Raw genomic sequence first — 14782 nt, 5'->3', positions numbered from 1 at the left:
TTATGTTTTATTTTTTTAACCTTATCTAAAACATTGAACGAACTGGGACTATGTGATTTTTGATTTTATCATAGTGAACAGTTTTTAAAAATTACAACACATTTTTTATTTCTTTTTAAAACTTTATAATAAATAGAGAGCAGATTTAAATCTTCCTGGATTGAATGGATATGAGTGTGAACAGTGATTTTATCCTTTCATTTAATGAGGAAGTAGCTCAAGCTCAACTTTTCTTCTGCCAGTTTTAAAACCTTTTTACAGGTTTAAATATTTTGAGAATTCATATTATTTTTATTTTGGACTCGTCAATTGATTTGGAGGACGATGGGACTCTTTCTGAAAGGCTGACTGTGGCCTGTGTCATTCTATGGTATGTATAATATTTAAAAATATATATTTTTAATCCAATGTATTAAGTCATCGTTTATCATTAGGCACATATAAAAAAAAATAAAACGTCAAATAAAAAAGTCAATACAGACATTTAAATGATCAAATTATTAAAATACAAACAAGGTGATAAAAAGGTTTTATTATCGGAGTCCAACGTCCGTCGGTCCGGATCTGATCCGCAGCTGATTCATATTCCACTCATTATCCTCGGTGACGTCACGCGGCGCGGTCGGGGGACGAGCTTCTACTTCAGTTTCTTTCGAGGAAATGTGACTGTTAAAAAAAGAAGAAAAGAAAGAAACAGGAGACGACTTTAACTTCCAGGAGCTGCGGGATGAGTGTTATTTAATTGGTCGTCGTCGTCATCCCTCTGTGTTTTATTGTGAAGGGTCGAAGAAGAACGTGAACATGGAAGGTAAAGACTTTGTGAGAGGTTTATCTGTGCTTGTTTTTATTGCCCCCCCCCCCCCCTGAACTTTCACCTGCTGCTTCCTGCAGATGGGGGCAAACAGCCCCATCCCTTCGGGGGTGGACAGCCGAGGATTCAGCATCCCAGACCGTTCTTCTACGTCCAGCCGCCGTCTCAGCCGTACTACCCCTACCAGCAGTGGCAGATGAACAACCCATACGCTCACTATGGTTTGCCTGGAGGTACCGAGCTATTTGAACTTTTAGATGCCGCCGTCTTGTATCGATATCGATGCCCTGACATCTCCCTTTGCGTTCACGTTCCTCTAGGTTTTAACTTCAACCGTCCCTGCATGCACCCTTACCAGTACATGCAGTATCCCGGCTTCGTTTATCCTCAAGCCCCGTTATATCCAGTTGACTACAGGCGAATGTTTGAACCCCGGTTCCACGCGCCTCCTGCCTGGGGCCCGCAGCAGCAGCAGCACCACCACCCCCCCCACCAGCCCCAGGGGCGCAGAGAAATGGCGTGCTCCGAGGCCCAAACAGACGCCAGCGACGCTATAACCAAGCTGATCGAGTGCCTGGATAAGATCCGAGCCAGCGAGCTGCAGGGCGCAGAGAGAGAACTGGACTCCGGTGTCGTCTCCCACTCGTCGGGCATGTTTTCTCCGGGAGAAGAGAAGAAAAGTGAAGCGCAGGGTCGCGTCCTGCCCTCGGTGCCTGATGGCAGCCACCTGGAAAGTCCTGCTGTGGCCTTCAGTGACTCCACCACGGCGGTGTACGATGCCGAGTCCAGCCACAGAAGCTTGGACGCCCTGAGCCCTCAGGGATGCTGGTCGGGAGTCTTCGAAGAGGAGCTGCCCCTCGATAGCTCCTCTGTCCATGAAGAGTGCCCCGAGCTGGAGCAGCTGGCCGAGGACCAACACCTTCTCCCTCTGGAGAAGGAGGAGGTCACGGATATCCACTCAGATGTCTTGGTGATGGACCCGGGCGTTCCCACATGCGACGGCGAAGAGCTCCTGAAGTCGTCACTGGCCCCTTCCTCTTCCTCCAGTCCTCCTTCACTCAAGGAAACTAACAGTTGCTCCACCGCCTCAAAGACGGAACATCAGGCGGCGTCTTTCGATGGAGATGAATCCGATCGGAGATACCAGATCCTCAAGCTGCCGTTCGAGAGCATTCTGACACCCGGAGCTGCAGGAGCCGCTCGCCTCTCCTCGCCTGCAGCCCCCTACATCTACAACTACCTCTCCATGCAGAGCACCCACGAGCGGATGAGCGTCCTCAGTCCGTCCCTCGACGAGCTTTCCTCCAGAGACGAGATGTTCTCCACAGACCTGGATGACGTGGACCTCTTCCCTAAACACGTGTACGCGGGCCGGAGGCTCGCCGAGGTCGTGGGTTCGTCTCCTCGGGCTGCCGAGGAGGCGGAGGAGGCGTGGCTGCCCGGTTCAAAGAGGTTCATGTGCGCGTGCTGTGGCAAAAACGTGGCAAAAGCTGCCGGTCGGGGCAAAGCCCACGGCTCCACGATGTACAGAGACGAAGCCGGGGACTCTGAGGACGACGGCAGGTACGGACGAGGGTGCGAGCAGCCGGTCCGAGTGGTTGTGCGGAAGCACTCTGCGCCCAGGAAGCCTCATCCCGTCCCCCTGAGACACGCGGCCAAACCCTGGTATAAAAGAGGCCAGCACAAAGACCCCTCGCACCCCTTCGACCAGGAGCAAGGTCGCGATCTCCGTAAGCAGGAGCCGGCCGACGGTGAGATGGGAGAGGTGACTGGAGGCGAGCTGCAGTGCAGAACATACCAGGGTAAGCGTCAGCTCGGGGACTCGTTGTTTGCCCTCAGCCCCCCATGGGTTTTAATGAATGTGTGAACTCTCTCGCAGACGGAGTCTGCAGAGAAGAGCTGACCACTCCAGATCAAGTCAGGTGGGGAGACGGAGACGTGGTTCCCAGGAGGAGACGAGCGGCCGCTCTGCCACGACAAGGTTAACCAAACGACCCCTCGATATAAACCTCGGTGTCGCTTCGTCCAGGCGGCGTGAGCCGCGTAAAAAAGGAACTTTGCAACAGTTTTATTTCGTTCGATCAGATGCTTGTAGACAGGCACTGAAGTCCGGACTTTTTCCTGAACTTTTCCTGCCAGGCCCCAAGTAAAACTACTGGCAAGTGTCGGAATGAGCCCCTGAGGGAATATAGGCCACAGAAGGTTCCTGTAAATGTTCCTGTTGGTGTGAACGCGTCTGACTCTCTGTGTGCAGACGCTTTAGTTCTGGATTTCTAGCCCTGCACTTCAATTAAAGTCAAGCACATTTCTCCTTGCACTGTATTTGCAGTATAAAGAGTTCTGCTTTGACACGCGTGAAAGGTTTTCTTGTAGTTTCGGACCAGACAAAGTTAGACTCCTACAGCTGAAAGGCCCGTCTGTGTGTGGAAGTTTGTCTTTTTAATTCTTAAATTTGGAAGTTTGGATGTGAGGATAAGGAAATCTTGACTGTAAACTCGTAGAAACAACCAATGATCGTTGTCGACCTACTCGTGTGTCTTCGACAGAGGTGAGCACTCAGAGGAAGGTGATGTACCACCGGCCAAGAGATGAGGACCATGATGACGATGAGCCACCACCATTACACTGGGAGAGAGGTTAGTCAACGTTTCTGCATCTGTAATGCTGTCAACGTTGGACTGGTTCACACGTGTCTCTGGTCCGTGTTGCAGGCTCTACCATGAGAGGAGAACCCAGATGTTGACGTCCCGCGACCGACTTTTGAACAAAGTGTTGAACTCTAGGTGAAATTCACAATATACTGTATCTCCCAAATGCCGATCAATGATTTAAATAAAAATATTGTAATGTTTAGGTTTTGTTTTTTTGTTTCGTCCCCAGGCCCCAAAGGTATAAATGTTCCAGGATAATGTGTCTGTAAATACTTGCGAGCACCAGGTGAAATGCACTGCACAGGAAGCCTCTTTTTGTTGGAGGAAAATGTAAAAAGGAAGAAAAAAAAAAAAAGGAATGTATAAAGTTTCTGCTGTGACACTTCTCTGCACTATTCACGATTGATGGGTTTCACAAACAGGCGTATGGGCTGAAATGTTGTGCTGCAGATGATGGCGAGCCACTGTTTGGGGCCAGTCCAATAAAATATTGTCATTATTATTTAAGTTTGGTGTTTTCATTATTTTAATAGCGTTTGGGTAATTGCTCCGATGTACCTGAGGCGGATTTCAAGGAAGTTGTTTCAGCGATTCACACGATCTCTAACCGCTTCCAGACATCTTTGCCTTTTATTTAATCTATGATCATCTAATATTGATCTGCAGAATCAGACGACCATCTATTAATGTCTACTATCTACTGGAGCTGAGACGATTAGTGGAATTATTGATCTGTCTTTCTTGAAAATAAATTAATTGCCATTAAATTTGATGGATTTATCGTTTGTCATTTTTCATGCTTCCTCTCCCATGAGGATTGTCTCTGAATAAATCATTGTAAATGGAATTTCATTAGGTGTTTATCTGTTGAATGAATGAGAAAATACATTTGAAGAAAATATGAACTTTGTAAAGTGTATTATGGGCATTTCTTCCACTATAATAGACTAAAATTGACTCCAGATCAATCAACAATGAAAGTAATAATTAATTTCAGTGCTTAACCTTTTTGGAGTCAGTCAAACATTTTAATTTACATCATTACTCTTAAAGGGAACAGCTGTTGGGTAAAAAATGTCTGACCAATGAAAGAGCCGAATGTGCTGCTGTGACAAACTGCGAGAGAGAGAGAGAGAGAAATTAAGACTATAAATGAGACCGGTGCACTTTATTCTTCATTAAATAATATCATCTACAAACAGCTTCAGGCAACGAAACAAGCTTAACATTTAAGCTTGGCTGCTCTTACTTTTCGTCCCATCTCTGATTCGTTGTCTGGCCTTCCTCAGGTGAGTTGATGTGCCACAGCGGGAGGGAATGGGACGCGGAAACATTTTTCATTGGCCGTAAATTCAGGTCATTGAAGTCTAATTGGACAATCGTCAGCTGGAACAAAAATCTGGCCAATCAGTGAAGCACTTGAGAAGCAGACCTGTTTCTTGAGCCCACACCTTTGATTTCAAATTTAAATCATACTTGGAAAGCTGTGTTGGTTTGTTAGTTGAAATCTTTCCAGCGTGTTGGTATAACTGTTTTGCTTTCGAACGACACTGAAACTATCGGGTGTCTTGCGACAAGGAAACGACAAACGATTCTTTCAATTTGCTTCCTGCCTCTTTGTTAGAAATGGAGGCTACAATGCGGCACTCGTACGGTCTGGGCCCTCGGGGTCCGGACCCACCTCGTGGAGCGCCACAGGGCCCGAGGCCCCATCAACCTGCTCCAGGACCTTCAGGAGCTCCACGTCCTGACGAGCAGCACCACAAACCGTTCTTCTACATCCAGCCCTCGCAGCCATACGTGCCCATGCAGAGTATGCAGTGGCCTGTACCTGTGCCCATGCCCATGTCCTACAACCCATACTACGGCTACCCCGGCTTAGGTAAACTACCAAAAAGTCTAAAATCTCCTCTTTTTTTGGTGCAACTGAAGGGCCGGACTTTCTCAAATGCAGAAATAGATCATAGTTGTTTCCTGCTGCACACTATGCACATAATTTGTGGAGACATTGATGGATGCAGGTGATTAATCCCAATGACGTGCTGATCCCCTGACTTGTCCTCTTACGCCACCATGAGGTTCACAATTCTGGTGAAATTTTGGATGAAATGTCTTAAGATTGATTCACATTTCCCTCAGGTTTATTGTAATCACTCTGGCAGTCCCCGGGCCTTCCCTCTAGCGCCATCATCAGGCCATTAATTTAATGTCTCCGATACTTTAAGACCAAATACCTGTGAAGTTTGGCGTACCCCTCTAGACTTTGTTTAATGCTAATGAGCAAATGTTAGCATGCTACACTACAGTAATGAGCAAAGTATACGAATGAATATTGGCATGTTTGCTTTTTCATTGTGAGCATGTTAGCGTGCTGGTGTTAGCATATAACCACTAGCACTAATGCTAGCATGAGATTATCAATACGACCGTGCACAGCATTTTCTTATCCATTCATATCTTCTTCTTTCTTTCCCCCCCTGTCGTTGAAGGTTATGGAATGCCAATGATGCCCCACTATCAGCCGAATCCCTACATGGAGCCCCCTGGCTTCGTTGTGCCCCACACCCACCTCCACCTGATGGACTACAGACGCATGCTCAACCCCCAGTACTACCACACCATGGCCTACCACTCCCGCAGGTTCCGCTATCAACACAACGGCCCGGCCCGAGAAATGACCAGCTCTCAGGTTCAAACTGAGCCGCTGTCTGCAACCCAGAGGACCAGCACCCCGGGTTCCAGCGACACCGAAGCCTCCAGTGGCCTCTCAGTCTGCAGCAGGGATACCCCCAGTGTCCCCGCCGGCCAGTCGCTCTCACCACCCTCGACTGTGCAGAAGAGGAATCATTCTCTCGAGCGTAAAGACATTTCGCCGCCATCCCCGACCAGGACGCCACCAAATGGCAGCTTCACGATTCAGACCGAGGAAGTGAGGATTGAGTGCTGCACTACGCCGGTGGGACTGCAACTCCTGCACTCTCATGAGACCGCAGAAGTGTCCCACAGGTACTCGCAGGACATGGTCCAGTGTAGCTCCGTCCTCCAGGGCGGTGTGCTGCAGGATGACGGACTGAGCCTTCCTGCGCACCAGTCAGAGCAGGCACTCCAGGCTTGTCCTGACATACTTTTAGTCGGGACAAACGCCGGCGGTGACGAGATCTCTGCTCTCGAGGAGTCCAGGAATCAGGTGGACCCTGACACCGAGACCTCCAATTTGGGATCTCAAGGTGACGTTGAGGAGACGAGGAGCATGAAAGACCTGAGTAACTTCAATTTCAAAGTTGTTCACCTGCCCTTTGACCCCAAGTATCTGGATGAGCTGCGGAAGATGGAGTCCACGGTTTGGTCCATGGAGGAAACCTTGATGCCCTCCCCTGAATCGCTGATTCAAAATGGCGGCACAGACTCTCACGAGGAAACGCTGGCTGCTGTTGCGGGAGTGTCCTCGGAGGATGCTCTGTCGCTGAGCGAGGAAGCTCCTACAGAAGACCTCATCTCCATGATTGAGATGCCTCCTCTGGCGGAGGATGAACTGGAGGACATGGTTCCCACTGTGGAGGGTCCTGTGGTCGAGATGGAGTTTGAAGAGGATATCTGCCCCGTGATGGATGTCGCAGAGGAAGCTCGTCTCACCAAGTTGATGCACACAGCAGAGGTAGATCTTGCACATAATTTGTTGCATAACAGAAACCAACATGGAAGAAAAACTGACATCCAGGATCACCAGGACACGTCATTTGAATCGTTGCCCGCCTACCTCCCCTCAACCAGCTGGTTCGCCGACTTCGACAATGTCTACTGTTGTAGCAAGTTGCCACCAACTCCCAAGAAGCAGAGCAAACCCCTGAGCAACTGTGGGTTAGATGTGCCAGCCAGAAGAAGAAAACTAGACCTCGAGTACAAAGAACAGCATACAGCCTGCAAGCAGAGAGAGCGGTACAAACCCAAAGGGAAGGTGGATCGGCGAAGCCTCTCGGACCACGAATGCTGCCTCAGAAGAACGTTCAATGAGAACGCGTTCACCTCGTACGCACCCACGAGGGAGCGACTTTGCTCCAGATGTCTGGCAAAAAGCAAGATCTGCACATCTGCCAGTCCAGGGACCGACGGCAGGAGCTTAAAAAGAAAAGCTGTTCCCCTCCAGCAGTGGAATGACGCACTCATACCAACATGCGACGCGTGCAAGTTTCACACCAAGAAACTCATGAGAAAGAGCTCCAGCCCCGATGTCCGCGGCCTCCATCACGGACACAACACCGAGGGAGAGTCGTCCGAGAACAGCTCGTGTCGCAGAGGACCAAAGTGGAGGCCAGCCGACGAGCCGAGGACGTTCACGGACTTCAAGCGGCCGCTGGCCTCCAAGCAGAACCGAAAGAAGAGTCCCGAAGCGCTGCAGCCGAAGCTGAGGGAAAAGAACTGTGTGTGTAGCGAGCTGCAGCATCAGCCTGCTGCGTGGGAGAGGCTGCGCCACCGCCACCATGGCAACAACATCCCAGAGAGGGACGAGAACAGCGCCGCGCCCGTTTCCCTGCAGGACAAATGGAGGAATGCAGATCAGATTTACCTGACGCACAGGTGGCAAGCTGGTGAGTCTGTGGACAGAATTCACAGATACCAGTTTCCCCAATTTTCTATGATAGTAAAATCTTGGAAATGAAAATATTTTTGCCATCAGCAAACAGTAAAATTAAGCAATTTGATAAAGTACTTAAGAAATGATCACAATCTAAAGTAACTAACTTAAAGTCTTAAAGCTACGAAACAAGGACCAATCGTAGACATACATTTCTGCTGTGAATCTAATTATTGAGCCAAACTTTGATCTTTCACGACCCGGCTGGTCATCCGGCCTCGATAACTAGCCGGTATCTCCTGCTTTATACTCCTACTCTCTCATCCAACAGATAAATCGTGGAAAGCGGTGATGCCTAACCCTGATGTTGACTGCTCCAAGAACGAAGCCAGAACACAACACTTGAATTATCACAAGAAATCACAATCACAAGGTTCGTTTTCGCCACTTCCTCCATCCCTGTCCTCCAAAATCATCTCAACACGAGTCATTTTTAACTCGCGATGTTTTCCTAATCTGAACCGGAATAATTATTTTGTTGAGACGAGTTTGATGCCGGCATGTCATAATGAACACGGACAAGGCTGTGAGGTGACGCAGTTGTCCTCCACCGCTGCCTTTTTTTTGTTTCATGATAGGATACAGAACCACAATATTCAAATATGCAAAATGAAATATTCAACATGTTTTGTGTTTTTCTCTCTGCAGGAACTCGTAGAAAAGACACACGATGCTGATTTGCACAAGAGCACATAGTGGGGGAAAAAACACTTTTTAACAAAATAACTATGTACACTTAAATTATATTTTCACTTCATGTAATTGTACATAAACTCACTATGTTCACTATTTATTAACACTTGAATAAATACAATCTATTATACCTTCTTGCGTTTGTCAATTTGTTCATACAGATAAAGTACTCATTTTGTTTGTCCACTAGATGGAGCTATTTCTACATAAACTACACAATTCTCTGGGCGACGGATGTCAAATTCTTCTTTTAAATGATTTATTTTCATTCAAAACAAGAACTCAAATGATGGAAAAGGTTTCAACAGAGTCTAGTAACGATTTTAAATGTAAATCTTTCGTACAGAAGTCTGCACAGAATCCAGAACATTTCGAAGTGAGGTCATGAAGCATCAGAGAACAAAACATTCTTGTTCCCTAAACTGAAAAAAAATAAATACGTTGACTGAACCGTTTATTAATTTTCAGAGGACAGATAAATATAAAACCTCCGCTAGCATCGTTATTAAAGTTTCTGGGGAAAAAATTCTGTACAGTTATTGAGTTTAGATATAAAAACACTTAAATAAACCTCTCAATTTGGTCAAAGTCAAACTCGTTGCCATGGAAACAAAATAAAAATGTCATTAAATCCCTAAATATCAAACTGCACCACTTCACCTGGTCAAAATTGGTTGATTGAAATGTTTATTTTGAATATGTAAATAAAATTAAACCAAAACAATAACAATAAATAATACAATAATAATAAAGCAAAATTATCGTACCATTGCAGGCAGACAAAAATAAATAAATAGATAAATGGACATAAAGAACAAACCTAACACATTAATTTATACAATTTACATATTCGAAGTTACATGAAAAAAAATCTCTGCTCCAGAAACAAAGTGATCATCTCCCTGTGTTGTTATGTTACAGTATATATCGGTGGGGAATATTTTCTGAGGCTGCTGTGGTTCGTAGTACGACCTCGTAGAGCTGCACGACTGTAAACTGTCCTGTTTGTGATCATGTCAGCGAAATCACGTCAACACTGGAAACACAAACAGGAGAAATGCCGTGACTGCTTCGTTTCCATCGCTGCACTGAAGTAATAGACGAAGCAGTGAAGGCGACCGTGAAGCCAATTATTGACTGATAATATGTAATGTCACTGCCCGAGGGGGGGAGAAAAACATAATAATACACAAACGCATTGAATAAATAATGAGTCATGTTGGAGCAGAACCATTAGAGTTGGAGCGGTGTTCAGCCGGCCTCAGAGGAACCAGGTAATGAAAGCAATTTTTGGAGACATTGTTCTACACGGAACATTTAACGACATGTGCAACAGTAATAGGTTTTCCGTGGCTGCAGGGGAAGTAAATACTCGGCCTCGCGGAGAGTATGAATCTGAAGGGTTAGGTTGTCCCTTCACCTCAGTGGTAAAGGTCACGGGGTCAAGGAGGATTCATAGGAGAAGAGAATCTGACTCCACCGACACTGAACCACGTCGTCATGACGGCGGATGTCGTTGACGCGTCTGTCGTGGTGAAACAACACATTTCTGGAGACGAACCACAAAAACCTCAGCGGCTCCATCAGCATGTTTCAGTGTTTTATGATTCATATGTAACAGTAACCGACATCTGAGTCATATTCATACTCTTCTACTTCTACTTAAGATTGAATCGTTTACGTCCGTTCACGGTGCGTCACGTTAAATATCGCGGCCGCAATGCATTGTGGGCCCATATCTCTTTCCTCTCACATAGGAAGCTCCAGTGTGTCCTCTGCTGAAGGAGATAGGAAAGGAAGCATTGAAGCACCTTTCCTAAGCATCTGGAGAATCTGAACAGCTGTCATCACGGTGCCGATGAAATACTTCCGGGTCGTTTCAAGATTTAGTAAAAACGTCCGTAGCAAATTTAACAATTGGGCCGGTACCCGGACAGTTGCTTTGGAAGTCGACGTGGGATCTTCAGAGTCTCGCAGCCGGCCGGCGACGGCCCCCCTCATCCTCACACAACGTGGCGGTCGTCGAAGGGGGGAAGGCCTTTGTGCGTTTGTCAGAAGCTTTCGAAATTTTTGAAAGAGGTCCATCTCCTTAAGCGATTTCTGGCTAACGGGGCCGCAGAGGTTCTTTGAAGCCTCCGGCGGGCGGCGAGCGAGGCCAGATGGGACGGACGGGCGGGCGGAGAGTTGCCGCAGCAGAGTGCAACACATGATTTCCCCTCAGATCGGTCAGAAGAGACGGTCTCAGAGCTCGTATCTGTCAGGCTCCCCCCTCCTCCACGCCGCCGCTCCGTCTTCATGACGCCGGCCTTATGGGTAAACGTGAAGGGCGTCAAAGTGATTGGCTCCCGGGTGGATTTACAGCATGAGGTGGTGGCGGCGGGATGTCTGATATGCCGTGTGTGTGTGTGTGTGTGTGTGTGTGTGTGTGTGTGTGTGTGTGTGTGTGTGTGGAGGAGGCACATATATATATTTCATGCAGGGACATAAACGGTGTCTGGGGTGAAAAACAAACAGTGCGGTGATGATTTCTGTTCAGGCGAAGTCGACGCGTTCCGGTGCGTGAACCACAAAATGTCCTCGCGAGGATCAAAAGAATCAGAGGAATATTTTAACACTTCTTGATATCCGTGGGAGGCTGAGAGCATCCGCCCGCCTCCTGCGCTGCTGGGAGTGATGCTGTCGAGCTGTCGAGTCGGGTTTTTCCCGGAGAACGGCGCAGCTCTTGTCCCACGGTTCAAGTGTTTTGAAATGCTCCTCGTCAGCCGACGCCTCGGAGATGACTACGTGGCAACGGAGCACACAGATTACTGCGAGGAGTGCTCTCCGCTGCTTCTTACAGGGGATTAGGAAGATCTCTGGAAACGTTTACAGTAGAGGAGATTCATGTTTTCACCTCGAGTGTGTGTCGAAACTGTCTGTATGAAAAGATGGAGGACATGACGGCTCCTAAAAGTGACGCCAAAACATCAGCATTGCCCCCTGGTGGCCGGCTGCAGTACGTGTCATAAACCCCGCCCCCTCCGAGTTATAGCTCGGAGAACACGATTTCGAGGTTTTCTACAAGACATAATCAGCGTAGCCTTTGAATGCTACGATGCCAAATGCTACGAGAGATGCACCATCGGCGGCGGCGGCGGCCTCCGAGCACCTCCTGGCCCCCGGTGCTCTGCAGGTGGCGACAGCAGCAGGTACAGGGAGTCCACAGAGGTGTGGGCTGATCCATCCGCCGCCGTCTGGCAGGTTGTGATGATGGAGCTGTTTCCCAGCAGCCGACAACAAGTGAACACGCTTGCTTGTCTCTGGTTCCATTACAGCACGACGGCGCCTGGAGGCCTCGCACCATATTTCCTTTTCACAGTACACTGACTCCATATCCGGCTGAAGTGCGCCCTATGGCTCCTGGTCGTGTCGCTCCAGGACGCCGATGTCCGAGAGGACACGGCTCCTCCAGCTAAGAGCCGCACGACGACGTGAATCATCAAAAAAGAAGGGTTTATTCAATTTTTGATTTCCTGCTCATTGGAGACGCTGATCTCCCCCTGGTGGTCTGATTATGTCACTGCCGCATGACGTGTTGCGTAGCTGCGTTCTTCAAAACAACATACTGTATATGATAATCATGAACATCTTTGTATCACTTTTTTTCCAAACCAGGCTATAAACCAAAAATGTGAACTGCTAAATGTAAATTCAGCCCAACATGAGGGGTCGGACCTCGCTGATGCTCTTGTGTCTGAAGTGGGAGCTAGTCCCTGTCGCCTGCGGCGGCGAACATCTGGTGGGAAGAGTGAAAACCAGAGGAGTGGAGGTTTGATTAATCCCCGCGTGTTCATACGGTTGAGATGTTGTTGTCCACATACTTTTGTCCATGTAATTGTATTAGAATGTCATATAAGAGTAGATGTGGCGGACGGAGAGCAGGAGCACACTGCGAACAACAGAGCTTCGAGATGCTCTCTGATTTCTTGGCCTCCACCCGGAGGTCATCAGCAATTAGCATTTGGGGGATTTTTCAGCCTCACTCTCCGCAGAGGGACGGACGCCGCCCCCCCCCCCCGTCCACAGGCCGACCTACCCAAACAAACACAGCAGCGGGCAGGAGGAGGAGGAGGAGGAGGAGGAGGGGGGTGAATGCCAGTGACGACCGCATTCAGGAAGAGGCAGATTGCAAACATGTGTTTTCGCCGGGGGCCTCTGGGGCGGCAGCGAGGGGAACGCCGCGCACCTCTCTCCGCAGCCAGGCCCTGATTGCCAGGAACACGCAGCAGATGTGGCTAACATAGAGAAAAAAAAGGATTACAGCGGAGCGGGGAGGAGCAAACGATAACACGATGGAGGATGGAGAGATGAGCTAATCTGGTTCATGTAACATGGATCACACCCACCTGTGAAGCGGCGGCGGCGGCGGCGTCTCCGCTGCAGGATTTAACGGCTCATTATACGGAGATTCAGGAGGGTTTTAGTTCAAATAACAACCGTTCACACGTGGGGCACAGGAAATGACATCTTGGGATGACTTTGACATATTGTGTACGTCATTGACATGATGGTTGAAAGTGTTGCGATTCAAAGGGAAATTTTTGAGATGAAAATGGAAATAAAGTGTGTTGAACTGTGATGCACGAGAGAATAGTTTTGGAAGTTACAACCACGACTTTCTACCATAAGATTTTGAACTGATTTAAAATCTGACCGGTGACATTTAAAGCTACAGTGTGTAATATTTAGAAGAACTTATTCACAGAAATTGAACATATTGTCCATAACTCTGTTCATATAAGAGTTAAATATAGTCACATGAGGTGGACCGACCTCCGTGTGAGTCTCCATGTTTCTACGTCCTGTTGAAGACGCTTGTTGAACTAAACGGTTCCAGAACACGTCGCGTTCACGTCGAATTTTCAGACGCTGCAGGAAACAGGAAATAGAATCGGTGGTGCGCCAGCATAAAGTGTCCCCTGTTGGTCGCTCGGTTGGTTGTGGTTTGAAACTTTACCACCAGATGGCGCCAGAAAACTACACACTGTAGCTTTAATGTCCACTATACACTATCTCAGACATTTTAGCCGGAATGTCATTTTAGTTTTATAATTTTCACTTTCAACTAAAAATGTCTGATTTTATTCTGTTTAGTTTTCATTTCTTTAATCTTATTTTTTTTTCATCAGAAACTATAATGATTTTGTACTTTGTTAAATTTTAATTTGCTGCCTTCTGTGAAGCATTTTATAACTTGGGCTTTGAGACATACTGAAGTAATAAAAAATGTTATTATGTCATTATTATTATTATAAGTAGTAGTAGTAAGGTATTTTTGGGACACACTGTAAAAAGTGTAGTATTCACTCGCCCCCTTGTGTCGGTGCATACCTGTGTAGACGTGTTGGTGTACCTCAGTGATCCAGCCGAGCCCGATGTGGTACGAAAGATCTATATCAGGGCCGAATCTGACACCAAATTTCCCTCGAGGAGAAAAAACCAAGTGTGGTCGAAATGTCGGCGATGACTCACGACTCATTTGTGGAGAAGTTGCCGTGTGTAAGGATATTTCCTACTTTTGTTCTCGTCCAAAATCTTGGGTTGCTCATGACAGATTGAACTGTTGTAGAATTGTCCAAATATTTCAAAATCCTAAGAGCTCAAATAGAAAAGTGTGTCTGTGAGAAAGATGAACTACGGCGGGAACAGCCTGTGAAAAGCCTCGATCCAAACCTCACCCTGTGTTATCAGGCTTCACTCGCCTTCCTCACGTCCTCCTTCAGCTCAGCTCTCTTTGTCCCTCGCTCCTGTTATTCATGTATATATATATATATATATATATATATATATTTATTTCCCACTAAAGAAACGCAAACCGAAGCACAGATGGCACGTAAGCTTCCAGCATGTGGTCGGGTAGAATTAATAGAATAAAAACAAGACTTCTACTGTACACTGCAGTCCCATTAGGACAGAACCACACTGTGAACAAACGCTCCAGCATCGACACACACA

General features: G+C 47.4%; 2 protein-coding genes across 3 annotated transcripts; both read left to right on the top strand.

Moving 5' to 3' along the window:
- The first annotated feature begins 580 nt into the window (after window positions 1–580).
- On the top strand, window positions 581–4172 carry LOC118291199 (bucky ball-like). Of its 2 annotated transcripts, XM_035619241.2 has the most exons (7): window positions 581–808; window positions 892–1044; window positions 1132–2613; window positions 2691–2792; window positions 3358–3447; window positions 3523–3594; window positions 3692–4172. In XM_035619241.2, exons 1-6 carry the CDS (start codon window positions 802–804, stop codon window positions 3552–3554), a joined length of 1866 nt encoding a protein of 621 aa, XP_035475134.2. In that variant the 5' UTR covers window positions 581–801; the 3' UTR covers window positions 3555–3594; window positions 3692–4172. The 2 variants fall into 2 exon arrangements, with proteins under 2 accessions (XP_035475134.2, XP_035475133.2); XM_035619240.2 differs by having other exon boundaries at window positions 3523–4171.
- Window positions 4173–4935: 763 nt separating this feature from the next.
- On the top strand, window positions 4936–8903 carry LOC118291201. Its single transcript, XM_035619242.2, has 4 exons — window positions 4936–5344; window positions 5952–8048; window positions 8367–8468; window positions 8744–8903. The coding sequence occupies exons 1-4, from the start codon at window positions 5089–5091 to the stop codon at window positions 8770–8772; spliced, it is 2484 nt and encodes an 827-aa protein (XP_035475135.2). The 5' UTR covers window positions 4936–5088; the 3' UTR covers window positions 8773–8903.
- The last annotated feature ends 5879 nt before the right edge of the window (window positions 8904–14782 follow it).

This window comes from Scophthalmus maximus, chromosome 21 (genome assembly GCF_022379125.1).
Source record: "Scophthalmus maximus strain ysfricsl-2021 chromosome 21, ASM2237912v1, whole genome shotgun sequence".
NCBI lineage: Eukaryota > Metazoa > Chordata > Actinopteri > Pleuronectiformes > Scophthalmidae > Scophthalmus > Scophthalmus maximus.
The sequence above is the reverse complement of the archived record's forward strand: the minus strand, read 5'-3'. Positions and strand labels throughout refer to the sequence as shown.

What these genes read in the sequence shown, in the direction of transcription:
- LOC118291199 (XM_035619241.2), top strand. An exon ending in TCACTATGGTTTGCCTGGAG is followed by an intron (nt 1,045 to 1,131) that starts GTACCGAGCTAT and finishes ACGTTCCTCTAG; the next exon opens with GTTTTAACTTCAACCGTCCC. An exon ending in GCAGTGCAGAACATACCAGG is followed by an intron (nt 2,614 to 2,690) that starts GTAAGCGTCAGC and finishes ACTCTCTCGCAG; the next exon opens with ACGGAGTCTGCAGAGAAGAG.
- LOC118291201 (XM_035619242.2), top strand. Translation starts at nt 5,089, where the DNA reads ATGGAGGCTACAATGCGGCACTCGTACGGTCTGGGCCCTCGGGGTCCG. An exon ending in CTACGGCTACCCCGGCTTAG is followed by an intron (nt 5,345 to 5,951) that starts GTAAACTACCAA and finishes CTGTCGTTGAAG; the next exon opens with GTTATGGAATGCCAATGATG. An exon ending in CAAGAAATCACAATCACAAG is followed by an intron (nt 8,469 to 8,743) that starts GTTCGTTTTCGC and finishes TTCTCTCTGCAG; the next exon opens with GAACTCGTAGAAAAGACACA.